Genomic DNA, 25,081 nt, shown 5'->3' on the forward strand with positions numbered 1-25,081 from the left:
TCTGACACAGACTAACTGTCCCAGGTATATGTAAAACTCACTGACATCCCAACAAGACGCCGCCACAGGCCACAGATGCCACGTCGTTCTCACTCTCTGCCCTGCATCCATCTGGGTTATTTCTCTAGGTGTCCTGGATCATCATTTCCTCAAATCCCTCAGCCGTCATTCTCCCTCATAGTAGTTTTCAGTGCAGATTATTTTTTTTTATGTATTCATGATTTATACAGAGTCTACTTCCCAAAAGGATTTTATGAGGCTTTCAAAGATGAACACATTGTAAACAAGACAAGCAAAATTAAAGCAGAATAAAAAATGAGTTAGAATTAAAAGAGAATATATATTCCACATGATCTTTCCTTTGTTGGCTCCCCCCTTGCCCCAGCACCATTCTTTCCTAGGAAAGCAGCAGCAGATTAATGTGATTGATGAATCTTAAAATAAACCAAGATGTTCAGCTCAACTCCTCCTTTTTGTCTCTTGGGAGTTAGCACGCAGGTAGGGAGTAAAAATTCTGCCCTGCTCCCTCTTGGCCTAAGTCTTAGCTATGCTGCCCCCAGCCAGGGCCCCACCCCACACGGGGAGACCCAAGGCTGCTACACTGTTAAGCCCCAGCATTGCCTGTGGCTGGATAAGTCTGTTTAATGGTGGCATAATTACAAAGTCCATTTGCACAAAGATATGAGCTACATTCTTCAATCTCATTTCTATCCCTTTACAAAGGTGATATTTTGGTCTTTGACTTATTTCTCAACTACCTCAGAAGTCAAGTGAGGGAAAGGGTGCTATTTATTGGGTCCTTTCAAAATCCCATCCAAAAAGTCAGGAAAAACAATGCTATAAACTACTTAGGGTAGGTTATTAATACTGGCCAGTAAAAAAAAAAAAAAAAAAAAAAATGTCCTAAATTTTCTGGCTACTGAGATAAAAAAGAAAAACATAGCCGGTGTGGAAGACTTCTACAACTAGAAGTCACTCCGTATTTGCTCCACCTTCATTTTACTTGCCTTCCTCTCCCATACAGACTGGGAACCTAAAACTTTGCCTTCCCCAAAATCATGTTAGCTGGAAGAGGCCAGGAGACTCCAACTGGCCAAGAAGACATCCTTGAGAGTAAACAGGTGCTTCCTCCTCCACTTTCTCCTTGTGAGGAGCAGGCATGCAGTGCCTCAGGTGTAGCACCCATTGCTAGGAGCCAGGCAAGAAGAGAGGAAGCTGGGTTGTTGCTCAAGATAAATAAACCCCTAACTTGCCAAAGCCACATATACACTTTGGTTATACAGTTTTGGGAACACTGAACTGAAACATATGTCTTTGTACATTTCATTGTTTTTATTACTATAAATAAAATCCTTTACATTGAGACACAGATTGTTCTTTTTTTTTAATGTTTTATTTATTTTGAGAGAGAGAGAAAGAGAGCATGCAGGGGAGGGGCAGGGAGAGGGAGAGGAAGAGAGAGAGAGGGAGGGAGAGAGAATCCCAAGCAGGCCCGATGCAGGGCTTGATCTCACGAACCATGAGATCATGACCTGAGACGAAACCAAGAGTAGGATGCTTAACCAACTGAGCCACCCAGGGCGCCCCAGATACATATTGTTGTATACAACGTTGCTAAAAACTAATGAAGATTTTTCTATACAATGTTTCTAAGAAGTACCTTCTCTTTTCCAATTATAAAAAAAAAAAAAAGATGAAGGGTTCTCATACTTGGAAAGAGCACTTTATCTCAGAAAAAGAGCAAAAATATATATACACACACATATACATACACATATATATAATGTTTATATTACTATAAAACCTTGATGAAGTAGAATTCAACTGATTTCAATCTCACTGTACTTTTAAAAGACTGAGGAAATGTGAAAAAAGGAAAAAAAGGAAGAAGCCACCAGCTATTTATTTTAAGATAATAATATTACTTCTGAGGGGCACCTGGGTCGCTCGACTGGTTAAGCGTTCCACTCTTGACTTTGGCTCAGGTCGTGATCCCAGGGCCATGGGATCAGGCCCCATGTTGGGCTCTGTGTTGAGCATGTACCTGCTTGGGATTCTCTCTCTCTCAACTTCTGCTCCCTCCCCACCCTGCGTGGGTGCCCGAACATGCGCCTGCACTCTCTCTCTCCCTCTATCTCTAAATAAATAAATAAATAAATAAATAAATAAATAAAATAATAATAATAATAATATTCCTTCTGAGTATGTGTATGTCCTCGGACCAGCTCATGTTCACCAAATGCCCTGCCAGTCTATGTGGGCAAATGAAGACCCACAATAGTAAAACCAGGACACCACAGAGCCCCCTCAAACTTCAGAAGAGCTTCTGTTACGTTACACGAGGCACAAATATCCACTGCATAAATGTTCACACACTCAAGAAAGATGGTCATCAAAGGATGACATACAGAAAGCTCTGGTAATAAAACCTTGGGTTCGCAAAAAACTCCTTTACTCCCGAGTATAACGAGCATAACGTTGCTGAAACGCTGATCAAAGGTACCGTACAATGTTTCCAAGGAGTGATTTCCTATACAATGTTTTAATTGCCTACACACTGTTTCTTTCCTTTTTTCTAACTGTAAAAAGATCTGGTGAAGGGTTTTCATACTCAGAAAGCGTAAAATATCTCTCACTCCTCACTCTGCCCACTCTGTAGGATGAGTTTGAATTCCACTTTAGCAGAGCGGAGTGCTGCCTCTTACAGTTGGCAGAATGCTTGCACACATGTAATCCCATTTGGTCCTCAAAATATTACAGTGAGGGAAACAAATGTACTAATCCTCGTGCGGAAACAGAGGCTGGGAGACATTAAAGGATTTGTCTAAAGTCTCACCACCAGTCACCGGTAGAGCCAGACTAAAATATAGACCTCCTGCCTCCTCATCTAGCGCTTTCTAAGGCACTGTGCCAACCCCGCCCCTTCTCTGTGGTGTGAAGTCAAGGCTCACACACCAAGGACGTGAATGCTGCACCACACCGCTTGGCCAACGGCCAACCCATACCTATTATTACTTATCCTGAATATCCCCCAATGAGACTTGTGGCTTTCGATTCTAGAAATGCATCCCCTTTTCCCTTTTCCTACCTGTTAGCCATTCTTTCTCATTTCACTGTTAGTTCACTAGTTTCTTGCCCCCAAAGGACCACATTTCCTCTCTCTTCGTGAGATACAATTTCAAATCATGGTCTAGTTACTAACCTCACTTCTTAATAGCCGCAAAGCTTTCTCTGCGCCCCAGGTCAACACTAAACCTCTCTCCCTGCAGGAGTTGGGGCACTTAGTGGGTATAAAGGCCACCGTAGCTCATCTACGACCACAACTGTTCTACGGTTAAAACTGCCAGAATGCTAACATCAAACATCCACAAGATTAAGACATACATTTACGTTCCGTTTCAATGGTTTTAATGTTAATTCAGTATCTGTTCGTGCCCACAATTACGAACTTGCTACCTGCATTTATTTTTCCTTCTATGGTTGTAATGAGAAGTCAAAAAGATGGACAGAAACACTAAGAAAGGAGTGGACAGTGAAAAAGGTAATATAGAACAGTTTTGCAAAAAATAACAAAGATTGAAAGAGTTATTTATTAGAAACAATCCCACATCATACTAGGTTAACACCTCTCATGTCTAGGAATATAGTGGCCTCTCTTATTTGAATTGACACAGAGGTTACCTACAAAACCTGCTTTAAAAGGTTTAAGACGGGGCGCCTGGGGGGCTCAGTCAGTCGAGCGTCCGACTTCAGCTCAGGTCATGATCTCGCGGTCTGTGGGTTCGAGCCCCACGTCAGGCTCTGTGCTGACAGCTCAGAGCCTGGAGCCTGCTTCAGATTCTGTGTCTCCCTCTCTCTCTGCCCCTCCCCTGCTCAGGCTCTCTCTCTGTCAAAAATAAATAAACATTTAAAAAAATTTTTTTAAAGATTTAAGACGGCTCTTGCTCTGAGGAACTGTGGGCCAATTCAGCTTCCTTCTGCACCATGTTCAGGGCTCTTATGGACACGGCACATCCTTTGCTTTCTTTCAGTTGACTTTCTTTCAGTTGGCTCTCAGAGCCTCTTGCCAGAAAACACGCAGTGAGGAGGGAAGCCCAAGGGCTCTCTGGTCAGAGAGGGGTGGGTTTGAAGCCCTTAAGCAAGTCATTCAAACTCTCTGAGCTTCAGTGTCCCCATCCATGAAAACAATCCCATCTCAGGAGGTCACTGAGAACATTAAGTAAAATAGTACATGTAAGATTCCTGGCACTCAAACCACTGTAGCTTTTGCTGAGATCCACTTAATACAACAGAATTCTCCAGAGTTTCCCAAAGAATGTGTCCTAAGGCCTTCATCAAGGTTTTTTCAAAAGAAGAGGAGGAGGAGGAAAGGGAGGAGGAAGTAGAGGGGGGGAAAAGAGGAATAGAAGGAGGAATAAGCAAATACCATTTTTCCTCCCTTTGCACGGGTCACTTCACACCCCTATGTCAAATGGGCACTATTTATTTATTACCCTGAAAGCTCTTCAGGGGCTGGGACTCTGTCTCATTTTTGGTTTTCCCCAAAGTAGCACTTTGGGAAAAACTTGCTGTTTTTCTTCTCAGTGTATAACCACGACCAGAAAAGTTAAATCATAGGGCTCTTACTAGTGGATGTTCTCCCTTTGTGTAGGGCCCTGCCTGTGTTTTTGATGAAGCAAATTTGTGTGAACAGTATCCAAGAAGTGGGGTAGAAGGGAGTTCTAAGTAAACGGAGGCAACGATCGGCAAAAATAAGAATAACAATTGGGATATTTACAGAGTCAGGTTATCTTTCTAAAGATTACTTATTATTTTCCAAGGGAGAAGTACATGTTTACAGTGGAAAGACCTAGCAATCACCCACTCAACCAAGTGATTAAACGTAACATCACTAATGAATGGCCAGATCCATGTAACGTAAAACACACCGCATTGCCTTGAAGTAGTCTGACCAAGAGTGTTGTGTCTGAATCTATTTACATCTTTAGACTGAACTTCCAGCCTATGAGAAATATTCGGGACGGAAGACAAGGTAAGCAACCCCACAAGGAAATAATCAGATAAATCTAGAATGTAGAACATCCCACAAATCAACTAGCCTTGTCCCTTCAAAAAGTCTATATGATGAAAAAAGAAAAAAACGTTGAGGCACTGTTCTAGATTATAAAACCACTAACAAGGTTAGTGGACAAATGCAATGCATGAGAATCTTGATTGGCTTCTGGTTTGCAAAATACAGTTATCAAAGACATTGAGGGGGCAATTGAAGAAATTTTAATATGGACTGGATATTTGATGATATTAGGGAATGATTATGAACTCGGCAGGTTAAAGTTCCTGCACAGATGTCAAAAAAAGTCTTTATTTTTATAAGATACACACTGAAACTTAGTGATGTCTACAATTACTTTAAAAGGGCTTATCTCCCCACCCCCACCCAGAAAATATATTACATAATACTTACACGCGCAGGCTGATAAAGCAAATCTGACACAATGAACAATTATTGAGTCTAAGTGGTGGAAATATTGGGGTCCATTGTACTGTTTCACCTGTTCTATATGTTTGAAAACTTGTCATAATAAATGTTAGAAGATAAGGAGACAAAGTAACAAGCAAGCTAGTCCTCTCTTCTCTGAATGAAAATTTCCTTCCTTTGCATTTAATAATACAAATAAATTATAAAACTCTTGTCCTAATGCATTTGAACCAGTTATTGGGGACTATACATTGCTCAGACACCCTCTACAACATATTCTGGGGATAGCAATTGTGTTGAGAAAAGATCATAGCCCTCTTAATGGGGTATCATTCTCACCGTCCTTTGAAACCTTGTTATTCCCACACCAAAGATCCTATCAACACATGGCTAATAAAATGGTAAATGTAGCTGGTATTTGCTTATCTACTGTTGTTTTTTTTTTAAATAAAGTACAATTCTTTATCTTCTTTTAGTTGGACCCCAGTATAGAAACATAGAAAAACAGAGATCCCATGTAGCATGACTGCTATTCACCCTTTTCAAGGGTTTAAATCCATCCCTTAAAAGTTCAATTTTGAAGGGGCAGCTGGTAGAGGGAGGTGCTGACAACCACACAGATTTCTAGGAACTACATTTTCCTACCTGCTGCAGTGGCTGCCTCGCCTCATATGAGCACCCTCTATTTAACCCCAGCATCCCTGTCACAGGAGCTGATTCTTGCAGGTCAAATGACCAAATCCAAGAGCCACCTGCTCCCAAGTTCATGTACTTAAGGGTCTTCAACCAGCAACAAAAATAGCAACGTGCGATCTTGCTTCTGCATAGAGATAACTTAGTCATTTGGTATCACTCGAGTTTTGTTTTTAGATAGTGATGCAGGTGATATACGTAAGGAATACAGGTACAGAGGCAGTAAAGCATCTTGTATGTAGTCTGGATGCTCCATTAGCCCTGCTGTGGAGGACAAGAATGAAAAGCAGCAGGGGATGAAAGGAGTAAATAATCCAAAGCTTCACTCCACACCAGGTGCTTCTATTCGTTCCTGACCTTTCTAGAAGAACAGCCATTAGAAAATAAACTTGATCAGTTCGGGCTTTTCCAAAGGAAGACAGCAAGAGAAAGAAGCACGACCCCAAAGTTAAAAGTTTGCATTACTTGGGGAAAGAGTGTGAAGTGTGAGTCTGACGATTAGCTCAAGGACTTCTCTATTTGATTCTCTTCCAAACTAAAACACATCACACTAAGGCTAACACACAAAAATATAAAATACACTGAAGCTTAATGCTGAAAATATGCATGTAATATATACAATGACATTATAGATACAGTATATGTATATATATATATATATATATATATATATATATATATATTTATATGTATAGTGAGGTATATATGATGAGATTCTATACATATATATTTTTTGTGTCGTGTGTATGTGTGTGTGTGTGTGTGTGTGTGTGTGTGTGTGTATAAAATCTCCTGGGGAAACGTGAAAAAGTGTTTCCTTTTGATTGTTGAGTTCAAGCTTATCTGACAGGACAGGAAAGTCTTACCTAGGTACAAGGATGCGTTTTCTTTCTTGACATTGTCATCCAAGTAGGTTGGTCCCAAGGTATAAATAGGTGTGGAACCCATTCCGATGAGAATCTGTGCGCAAATGAATAAAGCCACATAGACCCAGTGATTATTTCCTCCTGAGTCCTTCAGGCAGGCGGGAGGCTCCGAGGTGGCCGTGGAGTTGCCATTCTGACACAGGCCGTCGTTGGAGGCCGAGGCATTCAACTCTTGGATCTGGTAGGGAGGCGAGATGAAGTGAGGTAAAGCAAAGAGGGCAGCCCCGATGGCAATGAAAAGTCCACCGACGGCCAGCCACAGGGGCCTCCGACCCCGGCCGCCAAAGTAGCTGACGAACACCACCACCACCAGGCTCCCAATGTCAAAGCAGCTGACCAGTAGCCCCGACTCAGAACTCTTCAGACTGTAGCGCCTTTCGATGGTGGTGATGACACTGCTCAAGTAGCCGGAGACCATCAACGCCTGGATGAAGGTCAGGAAACACATGCAAACCAGGAAGCAACGGGAATCAGTGAGGACCACATAGAGGCACCTTCTCCCCTGGAGCGTGGCCAGCGTGGAGGACACCGACACGGCTTTGCTGACTTCCACCCTGTGGTTACATTCCATGAGCCCTGCCATCTCTGCCGAAGTGGACGGAGCAGAGGGACTGGGGGCCAACCCGCTTGGGCCCTGTTTCGACTCCTGACGGCCCAAAGAATCTGTACAGCCAAAAGCTGCCTTTGCGCCTGTACTCGCAGGACTGAGGTCTGGCCGGCAGGAGGCGCTGTTCAGGACGGGTAAACTCTTGGACCTAAAGGTCTCTGGTTCGCACTTCTCTTGGACAGCTCCTACTGTGGCTTGCGCTTCCAACTGCTCTCCCGCCTGGGGCTGCAGCCCAGTGCCTTCGTCCATGGCTCTTAGAATTCAGATTCGATCGCTGGTCGCACTCAAGGACTCCGGCGCTTTTCATCCACCGGCACCAGGGGCCGAAGTCTGGCCCTCTCAGTCGTGCCTACCAGGGACCGGGGCCGGGGGTGCAGAGCCGCGCAGCAGGGCATCCTCACCAGCAGGGAGGCACCCAGGGCATCCTGACCGCAGATGCTGCCCCGAGGCTCCGCAGCCGCGTGCCCCGGGGGGCAGGGGTCCGCGCGGTCCTGCGTTGAGCCCTGCTGGGGGTCCACCTCGGGGCGGTAGCTGGCGGTAGGAGCCTTGCGCGTCCCGGGCGCATCCCCTCCGCCGCCGCCGCCGCTCCGCCCGCCGCCTGGAGCGAGTACGCCCCGTGCCCAGCGTGGGGGCGCTTAGCGCTGTTGCCCGCGCCGCATACCGCCCGGCTGGCTGGGCCGGAGGCGCCCTGTCCTCGCCGCCTCCGCTTGCGACACCCTCGGGCGCAAAGATGCCAACCTGCAAAGCAGAGAGAGGGCGGTCAGCGAAGGGCGGCTGCGGCTGGGGCTGGCGTCCCGCCGCCCCGGGGGCCAGCGCTGGGTGACGCGGACGGTCCCAAATGGGACCGAGGCACGAGCGGGGAGCGAAGCCCTGGAGGAGGAAGCGGCTGCAGGCTGCAGCCTCTAGTGCCCGAACAATAAGCAGCAGGCGGTCGGCAGAGACCCTCCCTCATTGTCTACCATGGACCTGCCCCCGCCCCGCCCCTTTTGCCTTAAACAGAGCATCTGCTTTTATATGTTAATAATTATCAACCTGGCAGCCGTGACTCAGAGGCAGTGTCTTTTATTCGACTGAACTAATTGCAACCTTTTGGTACTCCTACTCCATTACTCAAAATAGAAAATGCCCAAAAGAACAAAGGAAAGTTTTTTTGGGGTGTGTGTGTGTGTGTGTGTGTGTGTTTCCTTACAAACAGTACATTCCCAGTACCGATTTTAAAAAAGAAAAGGGGAAAGCTGCGTGTGTAGAAATGTGTGTACACACTTGTGCGCAGGCACGTGTGCGCGACTGGATGCGAATCCGTCTGCTCCATCAGGGACACGTATGCAAAGCCCAAAGCAGCCGCAAAAAGGTCAACGCGCTAGCCTCTTTACTCCCGACACTAAAAATAACCCCCCGGACCGAAAGAACTATTCAATTTCAAATACCAGGGGCATTTGAGGCTGCGGCCCACACTAAGTCCCAGCGCGCAGTGTCACGCGAAACCGAAAATCAGTTTGCTTTGCGGAGGGGTGGGGAAGCAACAGCCAAACAAAGAGATGCCGGCACGCTCGCTGTCACAGAGCTCGCTGGGAGCCCACCGAGCAGTCTTGGCGCCAGGAGGCCGCGGGAGAGGTATGCTGTTTACATCGAGCGCACCCTGCGCGCGTGGGCCCGGGGTGCGTGCGCGAGCGCGCGCGCACACACACACACCACACACACAGACACGCAGAGAGACCCCTCACACACGCGCGCACACACACACACATACGCACACAGGCGTGGATATCGGAGCCCCTCGCGCGCTCCCGCATCCGGCTTGAATTCAGCGAGAGCCGAAAACAGGTGTGTCCCCGGGGTAAGCCCCCGCCCCTCATCTCGGGGACTCCCACTTCAGTGCTCCCGCCCGGGGTGATGTGCACCAGGTGGGAGAGGAGAGCCGGACTTCGCCGCGTTGGGTTTCATTTCGCGTTTGTGTGATGCTGCTGAGAGAAGAAAGGAGGACGGGTAAGGGAGAAAGGCGGGGAGGCTGGGCGGCCAGGGGCGGCCGCTCCGGCGGCTCCCTCGGCTCCGCCGGGCCGGACGGGCTCTCAGATTCCCGGCCTGCCGGCCGCTCGCAGCCCGGGCTTCCCCGCCGCCTCCTCGCCCGGGCGCCGTCCCGGGGAACCCCACCGGCGGCCGCGCGCCGGCCCGGGGAATCCCGGCAAACTCCCTCGGCGCTCGGCGGCGGCCGAGCCCCTGCCCGCGCGGGCACCCACCCCGCAGCGCCGGCGCGGAGGGACGCACGCTCCCCAGCCGGGAGCTCTCGGGGCCGGCGTGGAATCCCTGGGACACCCCTGCGCGTGCACACACACACACACACACACACACACGCACGCACACACAGCCCGCGGGAGGACGGCTCGCCGCGCTGCCCGGGCGCACCAGCCGCCGCTACTCACTGGTGAGTGTCGGTCAGAATGTCTGGCTGAGAGCGGAGCGGCGGGAAGTGGGGGCTGTGGAGGCGCGGGAGTAGTGGGGAGACGCCTGGGGAGGCAGCTTCGGTCCAGCCGCGGAGAAATCAGTGAATGAGACTGTGAGTCGGGCTGAACTCTTACCCCCACCCCTCGCCTGTCACCCAAGCCTCCTTCTCCAGACACACGCGCACAGAGACGCGCCCGGAACGGAGCAGCAGAGGGCGCAGGCGCGCGGGCGGCCGCCCAGCCCGGGCCCGGAGGCAGCGGGCCACCCGCCGCCCTTCACCCGCCCGGCCAGGACGGGAGGCGGAGGAGCGCTGAAGCCCTGAGGGGGCAGGTCTCCAAAAAAGTGAGCTGCTGAGCCAGGGAGCCCATTCTGAATAAAGAAATTATTTCTGTCCGTTTGCTCCGTGTCGTGGGCACCCACAATGTCTAGGGACCAGAGTAGGTTGTGGGGACCAAAGATGAACAGGACAGGATCCCTGGACTGAGGAAACCTCTGTATTGTGGAAGAAATATCCCCTAAGTAGCCTAAAACAACGAGGCGAGCTCCTTACAGGATGCCACCGAAGAACCTAGTATCCATTCACTTAACTCCATCATCATTTCCAGGCAGAAGGAAAGGCGTGTGCAACAGCACGGGGCATGGTGCTACAAGTTAATAGGTAGAGGAGTTGCAGGGAGATCGCAGGGATGGAGCCGAGGAAGGACCGCAAGGGTTGCAGCGTGGAGAAGGTCAGCAAGGGCTTCACGGCTTGTGAGCTGTCTGCTGTGAAGGGCCGGTGATGTTCTGAGTCGCTCACCAGAGAGGTGTTCTGGCAGTGGTGGGTGAATCGAGGCCACGTTGAGGGCACTGAGACAAGTTAGGAAGCAATCTCTCGACAAAATGGGATGAGGTGGTGACAAGGACATGGAGAGGAGGAACTGATTAACTATACAATGAGAAGGTGGAAGTGGCCATACCTGGAAGTCAATGTAATCTGGAAGATGAGAAAACGGTCCAATGTAAGATGTCTCTCAAGTTTCATACGGGACTGACTGGGTAGATGACATCCAACCAAAACACAGGAGGAGACGTGTGCTCTTGAGGGAAAGATGGTTCTCCTTTCAGACGCATTGATTTCGCCAGGAGGGTATACATGTCCCATAAGCCATTTTGATATATGATACACAGGGAGTTTGGACTGGAGATGTGAATTAACAGTCATCAGCCCAAAGGTGACAATCAGGTGAATAAGGAAGACCAGGCAGACTGCAGAGAGGAAGGCTAAGGACAGGGCCCTGTCTAAGACCACAGTCTAAGAGACGGAGAGGGAAAAAGCTCAGGAGGGAGATTAGAAGCAATGGAGGTGGGTGAAGAATCAGAGAAGTCACAGAAGCCATAGCAGCAGAAAATTCTTAAGAAGGGAGTTATTAGATGCATGGAGACCTGAAGAGAAGTCAGATAGGTTAACTGAGAAGAGTCCATTCACTGTAGCAAGTAGGAGGACACTTACTTCAAGCTGAGCTTCAAGAGAGGGAGATGGTGATCTAAAGAAGGAAGGGGATTGTCCTTCTACAACTGCCATGACTATGCTCGCCATTCCTGCCATGCCAGAGCCACTTCGTTGACCCTCGGCCGTTTCCAATGAGAATACTGTCTCCACTTTACAGACCTGATGAGTGAGGTGCAGAGAGATTAAGTAACTCGGTGAGGGCGCACAGCTGGTCTGTGGAACCCATGTGTTCCTAAAGCCCATCCTCTTAACCCTGACTGGAAGATCTCTCATAATTGTACAGCAGCTTGACTTTTCGGTGCACCTTGCATCTGTTAATTATCTTACTTTAGTCCAATAACTACCATTCACAGTCAATCCTTGGAGAACAAAATAGGCCAGCCGACACCAAAGAGCGGTTAGTGTGTGCTTGATGCCCATGATGAGGCAACACTGATCTTCTGGTAGCTTCCAGACTGACCAAACAAATGGGGCAAAGATACTCCTTTCCTCATCCCCTGCCACTATGCCCTCCTCCTGAGATCTCCATCAAGTCCACTGTTTCTTTTCCACAAACAAGCAGGATGGCTCCAGCTCCACCCCGGCCCAAATTGTAGTCTCCTACTGCTGGTAATGTAGGCAAAAGCGTGCATCACTTCTTGCACCTAAATACTCCTCGGAGCTTAGTCTGGATCCAAACAGAATCGATCTGCCTCCTATTACATCCTTCTAAGCTCTTTGGCCCATTCTCTCCTTTCAGCCCCGGCCCCAGACGTCAGTTTTTCTCCAGCAAATTCAATCTGTTGCATTAGGTGCCAACAGACGGCTTCCCTGCTGAAAGTCAAATAATCATGTCCCTGGAACATGCTGTGTTTATTCATGGTCCATTACTGTAGTTAAACTAGAAACAACTCTAAGAACCTATAGATTTTTTTATTGCCCCTCATAGAAAGATCATGATTTACAGACAGAATCTAAAAAGGCCCAATTAGCTACCCATATCGGAAACAAGAAGAAAACATTTAGCAAGAGACACTTCTTTTGCTTTCTCTTCCATAGTTAAGTGTGACCTTGGAAAAGGCCAGGCATGTCTCCATCAGCCCTAATTGTCAGATTCATAGAAAGAAATGGATTCACATCATGGGATTCTGCTACACCTGTGGCTTATTTCACACCATGTAAGTGAGTACAGCTGCCTAAACCAGAATGTGTACCTTGTTAGGTATATTGGGATAAACTCTCTTCAAATTTCCAGGTTGCTAATGCTTCTCCTAAGTCATTAATCAGTGTAACTTACACATAAATTGCTCCTTTCCCAGCCTTCATATAATAAGAAGGTAGCCTTTGGAATTACCTACTGCATTCCATGGGCTTAAAATCTGGCTGCTCTGGAGAATGGAACAAGGAAAGTGAGAGGGAACTTGTTCTTCACTCCCTTCTCTCCTTCCTGAAAAAAGGCTCACTTCAGAAGTCTCCCAGACACGTGAAGAACTGGATTTTGGTGCAGAATATTTTCTGGGCTTAAAATATAATTCACAGTTGCTATAACTGAATTAGACACTGGTTGCTTCAGAGGGGACAAATTGTATGTTTAAGTTAACTTTTTTTTCAATATTGAAACACAGCTTTATTCACAGACCCTAAAGAGGTATCGAGAGTATTAGCCTCTGTGACATATTTAAATTACATCTCTATTCTTAGTTCAAAAAAGGAATTTGTTTTGTTTTTACTTGTTTTTGTGAGAAAGAGGGGGAGAGAGAGAGAGAAAGCACAAGTAGGGGAGTAGCAGGGAGAGACAGTGAGACACAGAATCCAAAGCAGGCTCCAGCCTCTGAGCTGTCAGCACAGAGCAGGACACAGGGCTCGAACTCACTAACTGTGAGATCATGACCTGAGGCAAAGTCAGACGCTTAACCCCCTGAGCCACCCAGGTGCCCCCAAAAAGTAATTTACGATATAACTGATTTCCTCAAATTGTTTTTATTTTTTTAACTTAGTTTTATTTTTATTGAGATATCCTTGACATGATGCTTTTTAGATGTACAACATAATGGTTTGATATATGTATCTATTGTGAACTAATTGCAACGATAAGTCTGGTTAATATCCATCACCACACATGGTCACAAATTTTTTTTCTCGTGATGAGAACTTTTCAGATCTACTCCCTTAGCAACTTTCAAACATACAATACAGTGTTGTTAACTATAAGATTAAAAAGTAAACTCTGAACAGGACTTGGCATTTACAGCCTCACTTAGAAGGAAATTTCAAGCTGGGTAAAACAAAAGAGAAACAGATTTGGCCCTGGGGTCCAGAGAATGCACCCAGTCACTCCAGCCCTGTGGTTTGCAAGTGCTGAAGGAGTATCTGACCAACTGCGTGAGCTTTAGCACTGCTAGTCCCATGGCCCAAGAGGCCACAGTCCCCTGAACACTTGGACGCATGGTCACCCTCTAAAGGAGCCAAGCAATTTGGCTGCACCTCTGGGACACAGCGAGGACAAGGAGACAAGACTCTATCAGTCAGGACCTTCTAGAACCTGCCACCTCCCTTAATAAAAGTAAGCCAGATAATCTAAAGCTAGTAATGAGGAGAAAATTCCCTGTGAACAGGAGACATCTATCTCCAAAGATTCACATTCCCTTGAAAGATATTCATATTTACCACCACTGGCTCCTGGGCCTGGAAAAGGAAGGAAGTTGGACAGGAAGGGGGAAGAAGGAGGTAAGAAGAGGTGATCTGCCATGGGCCCTAAGCATCTCTGCACATTCTTTGTGGGTAGGCCAAGAAGGCAAGACCCAGGCCATTTCTCAGTGTGTGTCTGCAGCCAGCAACCTTGAGGGATGAGCTAACATCTTCCCCTGGACAAACCAGGCTTGCTTCTGCTTCAGTGCAGCCCCCAGGCTCAATGCTCCTCTCCTGTAAGGCAACCCACTGCAGGTACAGGACGCTGCTGCATCACCTGGGGGGATTTAGTGGGCATGGGGAAGCGAACAAACATCATACAGACACTGCCTGCTGCTTTTGCCATCAGTAACAATGTCCTTTGTCTGACTCTGGAGTCTCTTCTCCCTAGCACCCATGAAACAGTAGCAGGCTCTCTTGTTAGCTTGGAAGCAGGGTTACATCCTCAACCCTACACAGTTCCCAACAGGCACCACCCAATTTTAACATTCTGACTCAGATATTAGCTTTCCTTATAATCTATAGTACAAGTTGGGTCAAGGCCTGAACTAAAAAAGGAAAATAAATACAAAGCATAAAATGAAATGAAACTGTGTTAGATATGCTTGATTGACATTCAATGTGCAGCCCCTACATTTGTTTCTTCTTGAATGACCGTCTAGAAAGCTTTAAAAAAAAAAAACAAAAAAACACATCCCCCAGACTCCCTTGCTGATCAGGTGATTCTGGATGAGAACTGAAGCACTCCTGTGGGTTTGGAAAGGTGGGATGAGTCACAGGCCAGCTTTTTGGCTGTCTTATGCCAGCAAGCAGGTCAGGGAGACATGTTGTTTTTCTGCTTCAGTATTCATTTGTCCAGCTTCTGGGTGTTGAAAGGCAGTCGTAGCACTGGGTCTCCTGAAGTGAATACACCAGAGAAGATCTTTGATTTCTAACCCCACTGCTTCCTCCCCCAGATTGTGACAGATAAACCAGTTTCCCTAGCAGGAAAGATCTACAGTGTTCCAAGAGTCATTCCTGGTCATCCAATCTAGAGATCATTTGTCTGGCCCTTCCAGAGATTTTCTAAGCATGTATCTTTCTGTAGTGAGTCTCTTTCTGCCAAAAGCCCAGAGTGATTTCTCTGTCCTACACTAAGCTAAGATTAATACAGCAGATAGGTGGTTTTTTAAATTATGGCTCACTCATCCACAATTGGAGGCCCCTCTGCCTAGCTCTCAACTCGCCTTTCTAAAGCAGAAGTCCCTTTAGGACCTATGTTAGGGATGACCTTGAACAATCGGTAAACTTCTCAAAGTCGAGATCCAGAGAGCAATGCCAAGAGAAAGCTAGAATTGCTCTCTCCTTCCTCCTTTCTCGTTTCCATTCCCTATCTGAGGACATTTTTTTTTTCCCTAAACGATTGGAAAGATCCATATTCCAGCGGTGACCTGAAGGAGGTGATCATATCCCAGAGCACAGAAGAATAATTAACACAAGATAATATAAAACAACACCCTCACTGCAATGACACACTGTTGAAGCTCCCCTTCAAAGCAGGTAGAATGGCAGCACGTTCTCTCAGTTCTTTACACTTATCTAAAAGACCTGCAGGGGCGCCTGGGTGGCTCAGTTGGTTGAGTGTCCAACTTTGGCTCAGGTCACGATCTCACAGTTCGTGGGTTCGTGACCCGTGTTGGGCTCTGTGCTAACAGCTCGAAGCCTGGAGCCTGCTTCGGATTCTGTGTGTGTCTCTCTCTCTCTGCCCCTCCCCCGCTCATGCTCTGTCTCTCAAAAATAAATAAATGTTAAAAAAATTTTTTTATAAAAGACCTGGAGATCTGCTGTATGACATGGTATCTATAGTCAGCAATAATATATTGTACGCTTAAAATTTTGTTGAGGGTTGGTCTCATTGTAAGGTGTTCTTACCAATAAAATAAAGTTATAAAAAATAGTAAGTGAGGGGTGCCTGGGTGGCTCAAGTCAGATAAGTGGCCGACTCTCAGTTTCCACTCAGGTCATGACCTCACGGTTTGTGGGATCGAGCCCTGCATCAGGCTCTGCACTGCCAACATGGAGCCTGCTTGGGATTCCCTCTCTCCCCCTCTCTCTCTGCCACTCCCCTGCTCTTGCTCTCTCTGTCTCTCTCAAAACAAATAAATGAACTTTAAAATAATGATAATAAATGAAAGACCTGAAGCACTGACGGTTATAAACAATCTGTGGTGTATGTAAGTCCTGCTGTTAGCAAAAGGGAGGCTAGCTTCTGGACAGCGGCATCCTCCCCCGTTTCCCCACCCCCTTCCAAAGGTCTGTTGTCATCTGTGGCAAATTAACACTATTTCATCTTTGTGGTGAGCACATGGGTGTCACTTATACATATGTCATCACAACATGACGCCCCAATTCTAGAAGGCACCATTGTTTTATGCACCACTCAGAAGGAAAAAATGCTTCCAATTAGACTATGACACATGCCTCAATGATGAAAGAGAGAAAAAGAGGGCTCTGTTGCCAAACTGCCTCAGTTTCATTCTGGCTCTGCCCTTTATGCCGGTATGGCCTTGGATAATTTACTAAACCTCTCTGCCTCAGTTTTCAGGCTGGGGTTAATCACAGAATCTATCTCACGGGGTTGTTGTAAGCAGTAAATGACAGAACATCGGCAAAATGCTTCCCTCCAAGAAGTTCTTGGAACCTAACAAACGTCAGGCATTGTTACAGATCTGTATTGCTGTCTCCCGCATTCATCTTAACCGCCTTTTTTCCTCTCTGGTTGTCAGAGGGCAGAGAATCCGAATCTTTTCTTTCATGCAGGCCGCACACTTCTCTAGGATTCATTCCTATCTGGGAAATTATGATCAGACTGATAAAACATCATATACCCTTTAGGATCCGGTATTTGGTTGTTTATGTTTGTTCTGCTTCATTTTTCATCTTTCAACTGTGGGTACCCTTTCCTCATCGGTACCACCACCCCTACTCACAAATTTAGGAAAAGCTCAACAATAATGATCCCTCTTATTTACCATATTAGGGCTGATTACCTATTTTATGTACATTATTTCATTTTCACTCCTCAGTTTAGATTATCAATTCCATTTTAGAAGAGAGAGCTGAGGCTCAAAATGATCGTCAGCTTACCCTAAATCTTTAGGCATAGAAAGTGTGGAGATCCAAAGCCAGATTAGCCACATTCCAAGACCTATGCTTCTGGCTACCTAGCTGTGTTTGCTTGGAAATGTGCTTTACATACATTTTAGGAAGTCATCGTTGATTAAGATGAGGCATGTCTCAGGGCGACTGGGTGGCTCAATCGATTAAGCGTTGGATTTTGGCTCAGGTCATGAACTCACGGTTGTGGAACTGAGCCCATTTTGGGCTCTGCACTGACAGAGCGGAGCCTGCTTGGGGTTCTCTCTCTCTCTCTCTCTCTCTCTCTCTCTCTCCCTCCCTCCCTCCCTCCCTCCCTCCCTCACCCCCCCCCCCTCTCTCTCTCTCTCTCTCTGCCTGTCCCTCCCTCTCAAAATAAATAAGTAATATTTAAAAAGGGCGGGGGGGTGCCTGGATGGCTCAGTCAGTTAAGTGTCTGACTTCAGCTCAGGTCGTGATCTCGCAGTTCGTGAGTTCAAACCCCACATTGGGCTCTGTACTGACAGTGTGGAGCCTGCTTGGGATTCTCTCTCTGCCTCTGCCTCTGCCTCTGCCCCTCCCTCACTCATGCTCTCTCTCAAAATAAATAAAAATAAATTTAAATTAAAAAAAAAAAGGATGAAGCATGCTATTGCTTTTGAGTAAAACTACAAAACAAACCACCCATCAAGGCCTGATCTCTATAATGAGTAGGCCTCATGGTTTTACAGGGCTGCCCAACTGTCCAGTCACTAGCTGTGGTTTCATTCCCAACTCATGACTCCTCCCAACCTTCCCCACATTCCTTCTGTGGAAGGCGGGAGCATGATCATCACCGACAAGGTACCAGAAAGCCCATCCCTCGGAAGACTGCTCCCCACCCCCACCTCCAGTGCATTCCATAGTAAAGCTAAGAAATACCTGGCCAGCCGCTTGTGGTGAGTCAACTGGCCTCCTCTCACAGCCAGTCTTGCAAAAGAGAGGCAAAATCGAACCTAGCTTCCTGAGATCCTGAGTCACAAACGCCCATGGTACACTTCTTTAACTAAAAACACAGAAATGGAAGGGGCTGTGTGGGGATGATCAGGAGCTCAGAGCTCAAACCTCCTTTCCTTACTGGAAAGACACTCTGAAAGAGCTTTCCACAGAGTTCACTCAAGTCCCCTTCTCTCTTCTCTGCCTTTTTCTGTTGTTGTCAATGATATTTTTGATAATTATCTGATTGCGAATAAACTCCAAAAGTCCAGGTTGAAGTGCTATATTATTTTTTTATTGGCTTTGGCATGTGTGCACAGGGGCTTGTTTTTGGCCGACTTCTAGGCTCCATTCCCTTTGGCTGTGATACTCTGACAACTGCTCCGTTTGTCTTATTGTAACTAATGAAGACAAAATGACCCGATACGAGTATAACGTACCACTCAGGCCATCAGGGAAGTGATTTTAAAGGCTTTAGTAATCCATTTGGGGGATCACAAAACCTGCCATCAAGGAATGGGATTTAAATGACAAATGAATTGTCTATCTTTCCCTTTGAAGAAATTAGAGCTATTCGAGGCTAAGTTTAGTTTGCCTAAACTGAGGAATGACCTGACAAATGCCCATGTATATGATAAGGGAGCGCGGGATAAGCTGAGGCCAAAATGCAGGCTAACAGCAACCCCGCCCCCCCCAAGTGGGACATGTATGATATTCCTTGGATACTCCAGGCTGTCCCAAAACAGGAAAGGACAAAAAAAAAAAAAAAGTTAAACTGATAAGAGTCTCCACCAGTTTACCAGAAAAAGGCAATCCCGTCATAGCCTAAAGTCCAGGAACTTCCTACCGTCTTAATGGTAATGCCTTGCGGGGGGGGGGGGGGGGGGGGGGGGGGGGGGGGGGGGGGGGGGGGTGGGTAACAACCTTAGCTTGACAATGGCTAGGCCTCCAGTAAGTGTTTAGCATGTGAAAGTCTCTTTGGAAACTCCCTCTAGACTTTATCTCCCACCCCCCAACACTAGCAGTGTGGCTCTTCCGGCCCTTGTCCCCATGCTTTAGTAAAATCACCTTTTTGCACCAAAGACATTTTCAAGAATTCTTTCTCGGTCACCGGCTCTGGATCCCATGAACCGTCCATCGCCCTAAAACTTCATCATATACAGTGGAAATATAACATCTAAACGTGGCAATCTTTTCCCCTTCTTTCAGTTGGCTTTCTTTGTGAAATTTCACACCAGAGGAAAAATGTGATTTTTCAAGCAGAAAAGAACTATTGTGAGAGTTAGCTCATTTTGGACCCAGGATGAATTTTAAGCCCCAGAGAAGAAACTGAAATATGCTTTAAGGAGAAATAATACAGGTAAGCGAAAATATACATTTTCTCTCCATATTATGTTCATCCTTCTTCAGTCTTCCCTAAAGAAAAATATCTTTGGGAAGAAAAATCTGAAACCCTGAAGACAATTTTTACTAGTCTTAGAAAATGTCTTTTCATTAATATATTTTACACACATAACAAGAAAGCAAAACTGAGAATAAGCAAAGTAATCCAAACTATCAAAAACCTAACAAAATTAGCTCCCTTATATGCCACCAAGACAGGAGCTTATCTGTCTCCTGCAATTTGAAGACAAAGATCTGATTTCCTCTAAGTGCAAGGCCCAGGAGGGAAACACTGCATGCATGATGAAGGGTCTGCGTTGAACCCCAAAGAATAAGCAGAATTTGCACATGTGTGCGTGCACTAGCCTCTGAGACAGAGCAGCCCTTGAAGAGGGAGATTAAAAAAGGAACACTTTGGGGCGCCTGGGTGGCTCAGTCGGTTAAGCGGCCGACTTCGGCTCAGGTCACGATCTCGCGGTCCGTGAGTTCGAGCCCCGCGTCGGGCTCTGGGCTGATGGCTCAGAGCCTGGAGCCTGCTTCCGATTCTGTGTCTCCCTCTCTCTCCGCCCCTCCCCCGTTCATGCTCTGTCTCTCTCTGTCTCAAAAATAAATAAAACGTTAAAAAAAATTTTTTTTTAAAAAGGAACACTTTTGGAGCGCCTGGGTGGCTCAGTTGGTTAAGTGCTGGACTTTACCTCAGGTCATGATCTCACAGTTCATGGGTTCGAACCCTGTGTCAGGCTCTGTGCCAACAGCTCTGATCCTGGAGCACACTTCAGATTCTGTGTCTCCCTCTCTCTCTGCCCCTCCCCCACTCGAACTCGCTCACGCTCTCTCTCTCAAAAATAAATATTAAAAAAGAAAGAAAGAAAGAACACTTTTGGGCACCAGTGGTATTGTTGTGGGATCCAGAACACATGAGGGGGATAAACAGGAAGTAAGAAAGGAAAGCTGGTCACCGCCAACTAAGAAGGATAGCCTCTATTCCATAGACCACAGAAAGTCATTGAAGGTTTCTAAGCAAAGCAGTGACAGGATTAAGCAGAACTTTATGAAGATGAATTTCTTAGGAAGTGGTGGGTGGGACTGGAGTGGGAAAGAGACTGTAGGTAGAAAGACCACTCCCAAAGCAACTAGGATAGTACAGGCAAAACCATGACCTTGGGTTCCAATAAGTAAGGACCAGGAATTAGACCGCTGTTGTTTTATGACATGGGATCCGTGACACCAGATTGGAGGGATCTTGGGAATTGTGTAGCCAAAAATTTACAAACCTATGGCCAAACCAGGCTGATGATAAAGCCTACATATATATGTGTGTGTATGTGGGCTTTACACACACATATATATTACACACACACACACACACACACACACACACATACACACACATATATATTTCAGTTTTCAGAGTTCGATGCCAAAACTATTCTAAACTTGACATGTTTCAGATGAAAGATCCAGATTTCTGCATTCTGGATATTTGCCATTTGCCATATTGGGTTCCAGGCCCTCAGTTACCTGCCTGGCCTGTATGAGCCTCTTAGTTTGAGATCTCTTGATTTAGGCCAATTCCTGTCCTGCCACCCCTACCCCAATCTCGAAGATGAAGGAACTTCTTTCAAGGAAAGTTTCAAGGAACTTTCCAAGGAAAGTGATTTTCCTAAAGCTTCACCTGCAAAGGGTGGCAAAGTCAATGAGGAATGACATGGGACAGTGACGGTTTTACTTTGTACAGCAGCTTGAAATATATGGTCTTGTTCCTCACAGCTCTAAAAGGTAGACATCATTACACCCAAAACTAATGCAACATTATGTGTCAACTATACTTCAATTTAAAAAAAACAAAAACAAAAATAGAAGCAGGTAGACATCACTATCCCCATTTCATAGAGGAAGCAAAGGGTTGAGAGAGAGACTAGGTAATTTGGCCAGAGCCACATGGCTGATCAGCAGTGGAGACAATGTAAATCCAGATCCATCCTAGACCTTTTGTTACACAATTAGTGTGAGATCCTGGAGGCAGACAAACCTACTTAAAATTTGGCCAGGCCATTGACTGGCTGTGAGACAGCGGGGATGTTACTCAACCTGAGTTCAGCTTTTTGGTCTCTAAACTGACATGAACATGTATCCAACAGCAGCTAACACACAATAGGAATTACAGTTCCTATATATTGATCCTATATGTATATTACAGTTCCTATACATTGCTTACTTGGGCGGGATATTGTGCTATGTTCCATACTCCATGATAAAATGAACGCTGTTATCCACGTTTCGATGGGAAAAAAACTGAGTTTTGGCGCAGGTCATGATTTCACGATTTTGTGGGTCCAATCCCCGCCATTGGGCTCTGTGCTGAGAGCACAAAGCCTGCTTGGGATTCTCTGTCTTCCTCTCTCTCCACCCCTCCCTTGCTCATGCTCTCTCTCTCAAAATAAATAAATAAACATTAAAAAAAAAGAAGAAGAGGAGGAGGAGGAAGTTTGGACACAGACAAGAACAAAGGGAAGACCAAGTGAGGACACAGGGAACAGGAACATATGGATGGCCACCTATAAACCAAGGAGAGAGGCCTCAGAAGAAAATAATCCTACTGACAACCTTGATCTCCAACTTCTAGCCTTAGAACTATGAGAAAATAAATCCCTCTTGTTTAAGCCACATAGTCTGTGCCACTTTGTTATGCCAGCCCTAGAAAATTAATACAAAAATTGTTTTTTTAAGATAAATATTTTAAAATTATAATAGCTAGTAACTTATTTTAAAATTCATTATTTTTAAAAGTTTATTTATTTATTTTGGAGAGAGAGCAAGTGAGGGGTGGGGGGGAGCACATGCATTAGTGCACATGAGCAGGGAAGGGGCAGGGAAAGAAGGAGAGAGAGAATCCTAAGCAGGCTCCATACTATTAGCACAGAGCCCAACCCAGGGCTCAAACTCATGAATTGTGAGATCATGACCTGAGCCAAAATCAAGACTCAGATACTTAACCAAGTGAGCCCCCAAGGCATCCCTAAAGTTCAATCTTAAATAAGTTTCAGGATTAAAAAAAAAAGTTTCAGGATTTTAACTATTTCTGACAATAAGGAAAAGTAGTTAAAACCTTTCATGATTCACTTCTCAGAATAAATTAAAAGGAAATTACTTGTGGGGCACCTGGGTGGCTCAGTTGGTTGAGCGTCTGACTTTGGCTCAGGTCATAATCTCACAATTTGTGAGTTCAAGCCCTACCTCGGCTTACTACTGTCAGCACAGAGCCTACTTCGGATCTTCTGTCCCCCTCTCTCTCTGCCCCTCCCCCATTCTCTCTCTCTCTCTCTCTCTCTCTCAAAAATAAAAATTTAAAAAATTTAAAAAAAAGGAAATTACTTGAGGAAAAACCCATGGTGCCTGTCAATCAGAGGATGTAGTCTCATAAAGCGTGTTTTAATGCATCAGAAATGTTACAATGATTGACCGGAAAAAAATACTGTGATGTAGGACATATTAAAAAATAAAAGCAATTTACATCAAAGTAATGTAATCCATAAGTAAACAATTTAAAAGAAGAAGGAAAGTCAAATAGATGTGCCAAATTGGAAAAGAAATGAAATATAGTATACCTGTGTCTAAAATAGAGATGCTAAAAAAGAAAGAAAAGAAAAGAAAAGAAAAGAAAAGAAAAGAAAAGAAAAGAAAAGAAAAGAAAAAGAAAGAAATGCTTATCACAAATCTTAGAACCTCCCTAGGATCCAAAAGTATATAAGCATCTGGAATGATCTGGAAAAAATCTGGAAAAAAGTGACAAACCCCTAACAATCAAGTGGTAACGTTATCAATGCATCCAGTTTCTCCCCACTTCAGGCTTCTCAAACTGGGGCTATGCGTCCCCAGAAGCACTGGGCAGCCTGCTAGTAATAAAGCAAAATGATAAACATGGGCATCTTTCTAGAAATTCATCTTTATTAAATTTTGGAAATAATATGATAAACAGAGATACATTATAGGATAGAAAGAAGAACTCATATGTTATTTAAATAAACAACCCTTTTAATAAATGCAATGCTTGCTTAAGGTTACTTAGGGCTACTGGCATCCCAGACTCCCAGGGGTATGCAGCCCCCTCCCTTCGGCCAGGCCACATTTATTAAAAAGTTTAAGAAATGCCTTTATCTGATGCCAGTTTTATCCTCAGGAGAGGCGCCTTTGATTTAGAGGGCTCCAGAAAAAAAATATCTCAATCAATCAGTTTGAAATTCTCTTAATTTTGTCTACACAACTCTGTTTCAAATAAAACATGCTAGAGGAATTATGCTATTAGGCATTCACACTTGAGAATAGATTACATCATATATTTTCTCAATACCTGAAACTAATTATATTTAGAACTTGGAGGTAGAGGGAAAGACATCTAATAGTCAGGGTTTCCCTGGGGAAAAAAGTTGCCAACGCTATTGGTTAGTTTGATGGGACTGTTTACCAAAATTTGGCAAAGTATGGGGAAGCCATTAGGGATATGAAGTACCCTGAGGGTGGTAACAATGGGATGCCACACTATTCCCACAGCAGGCCTGAAGAAGCAGGGCACAGACAGCTTTCAAAAGTTGGGCATATGGAGGCTCCTCAAAAAATTAGAGACAAAGTTACCATATGATCCAGTAATTCCCTCCTGGATATTTACCCCCCAAAAATGAAAACACTAATTCAATATATGTTTATTATTATTCAATAATATGTTTATTGCAGCATTATTTACAACAGCCAAGATATAGAAGCACCCCAAATATCCATCAATAGATGAATGGATAAAAAAGATGAGGTGTATATGTATATATATTATGGAATATTACTCAGTCACAAAAATGAATGAGATTGTGCCATTTGCAACAACATGGATGGATCTTGAGGGTATAAGGCTAAGTGAAATAAGTAAGTCAGAGAAAGACAAATGCCATAGTAGTTCGCTCATATGTGGAATTTAAGAAACAAAAAGGAAAAAAGAGAGGAAAAAAAACAACAAAACTCTTAAACACAGAGAACAAGCTGGAGGTTACCAGAGGGGATGAGTGGCTGGGGGGAGGTGACTGAGGGGAAATAGGTAAAGGGGATTAAGATACACTTATCATGATGAGCACTGAATAATGTAATAATGTATAGAATTATTGAATCATTATATTTCATATGAAATATATGAAACCTGAAACTAAGTAACAATGTACCAGCAACTAATATACACTGTACGTCAATTATACTTCAATTACATATAAATATATAATATATATAAATAATATATATATTTATATATATTTAGTTATATATAT

At 45.2% G+C, this 25,081-nt stretch overlaps 1 protein-coding gene across 4 annotated transcripts in view; it reads right to left on the reverse strand.

Moving 5' to 3' along the window:
• Positions 1-25,081, reverse strand: part of SLCO5A1 (solute carrier organic anion transporter family member 5A1) — a 307,342-nt gene that overhangs the window by 139,131 nt on the left and 143,130 nt on the right. For all 4 annotated transcript variants that reach the window (XR_006213027.1, XR_006213026.1, XR_006213025.1 and 1 more), the window contains exon 4: positions 7,039-8,443. Coding sequence is in view for 1 of the 4 variants with exons in the window: in XM_042973270.1 (XP_042829204.1) it covers positions 7,039-7,954 (916 nt within the window). In the remaining 3 variants the exon portion in view is untranslated. The remainder of the gene's footprint in view (positions 1-7,038; positions 8,444-25,081) is intronic.

This window comes from Panthera tigris, chromosome F2 (genome assembly GCF_018350195.1).
Source record: "Panthera tigris isolate Pti1 chromosome F2, P.tigris_Pti1_mat1.1, whole genome shotgun sequence".
Classification (NCBI taxonomy): domain Eukaryota; kingdom Metazoa; phylum Chordata; class Mammalia; order Carnivora; family Felidae; genus Panthera; species Panthera tigris.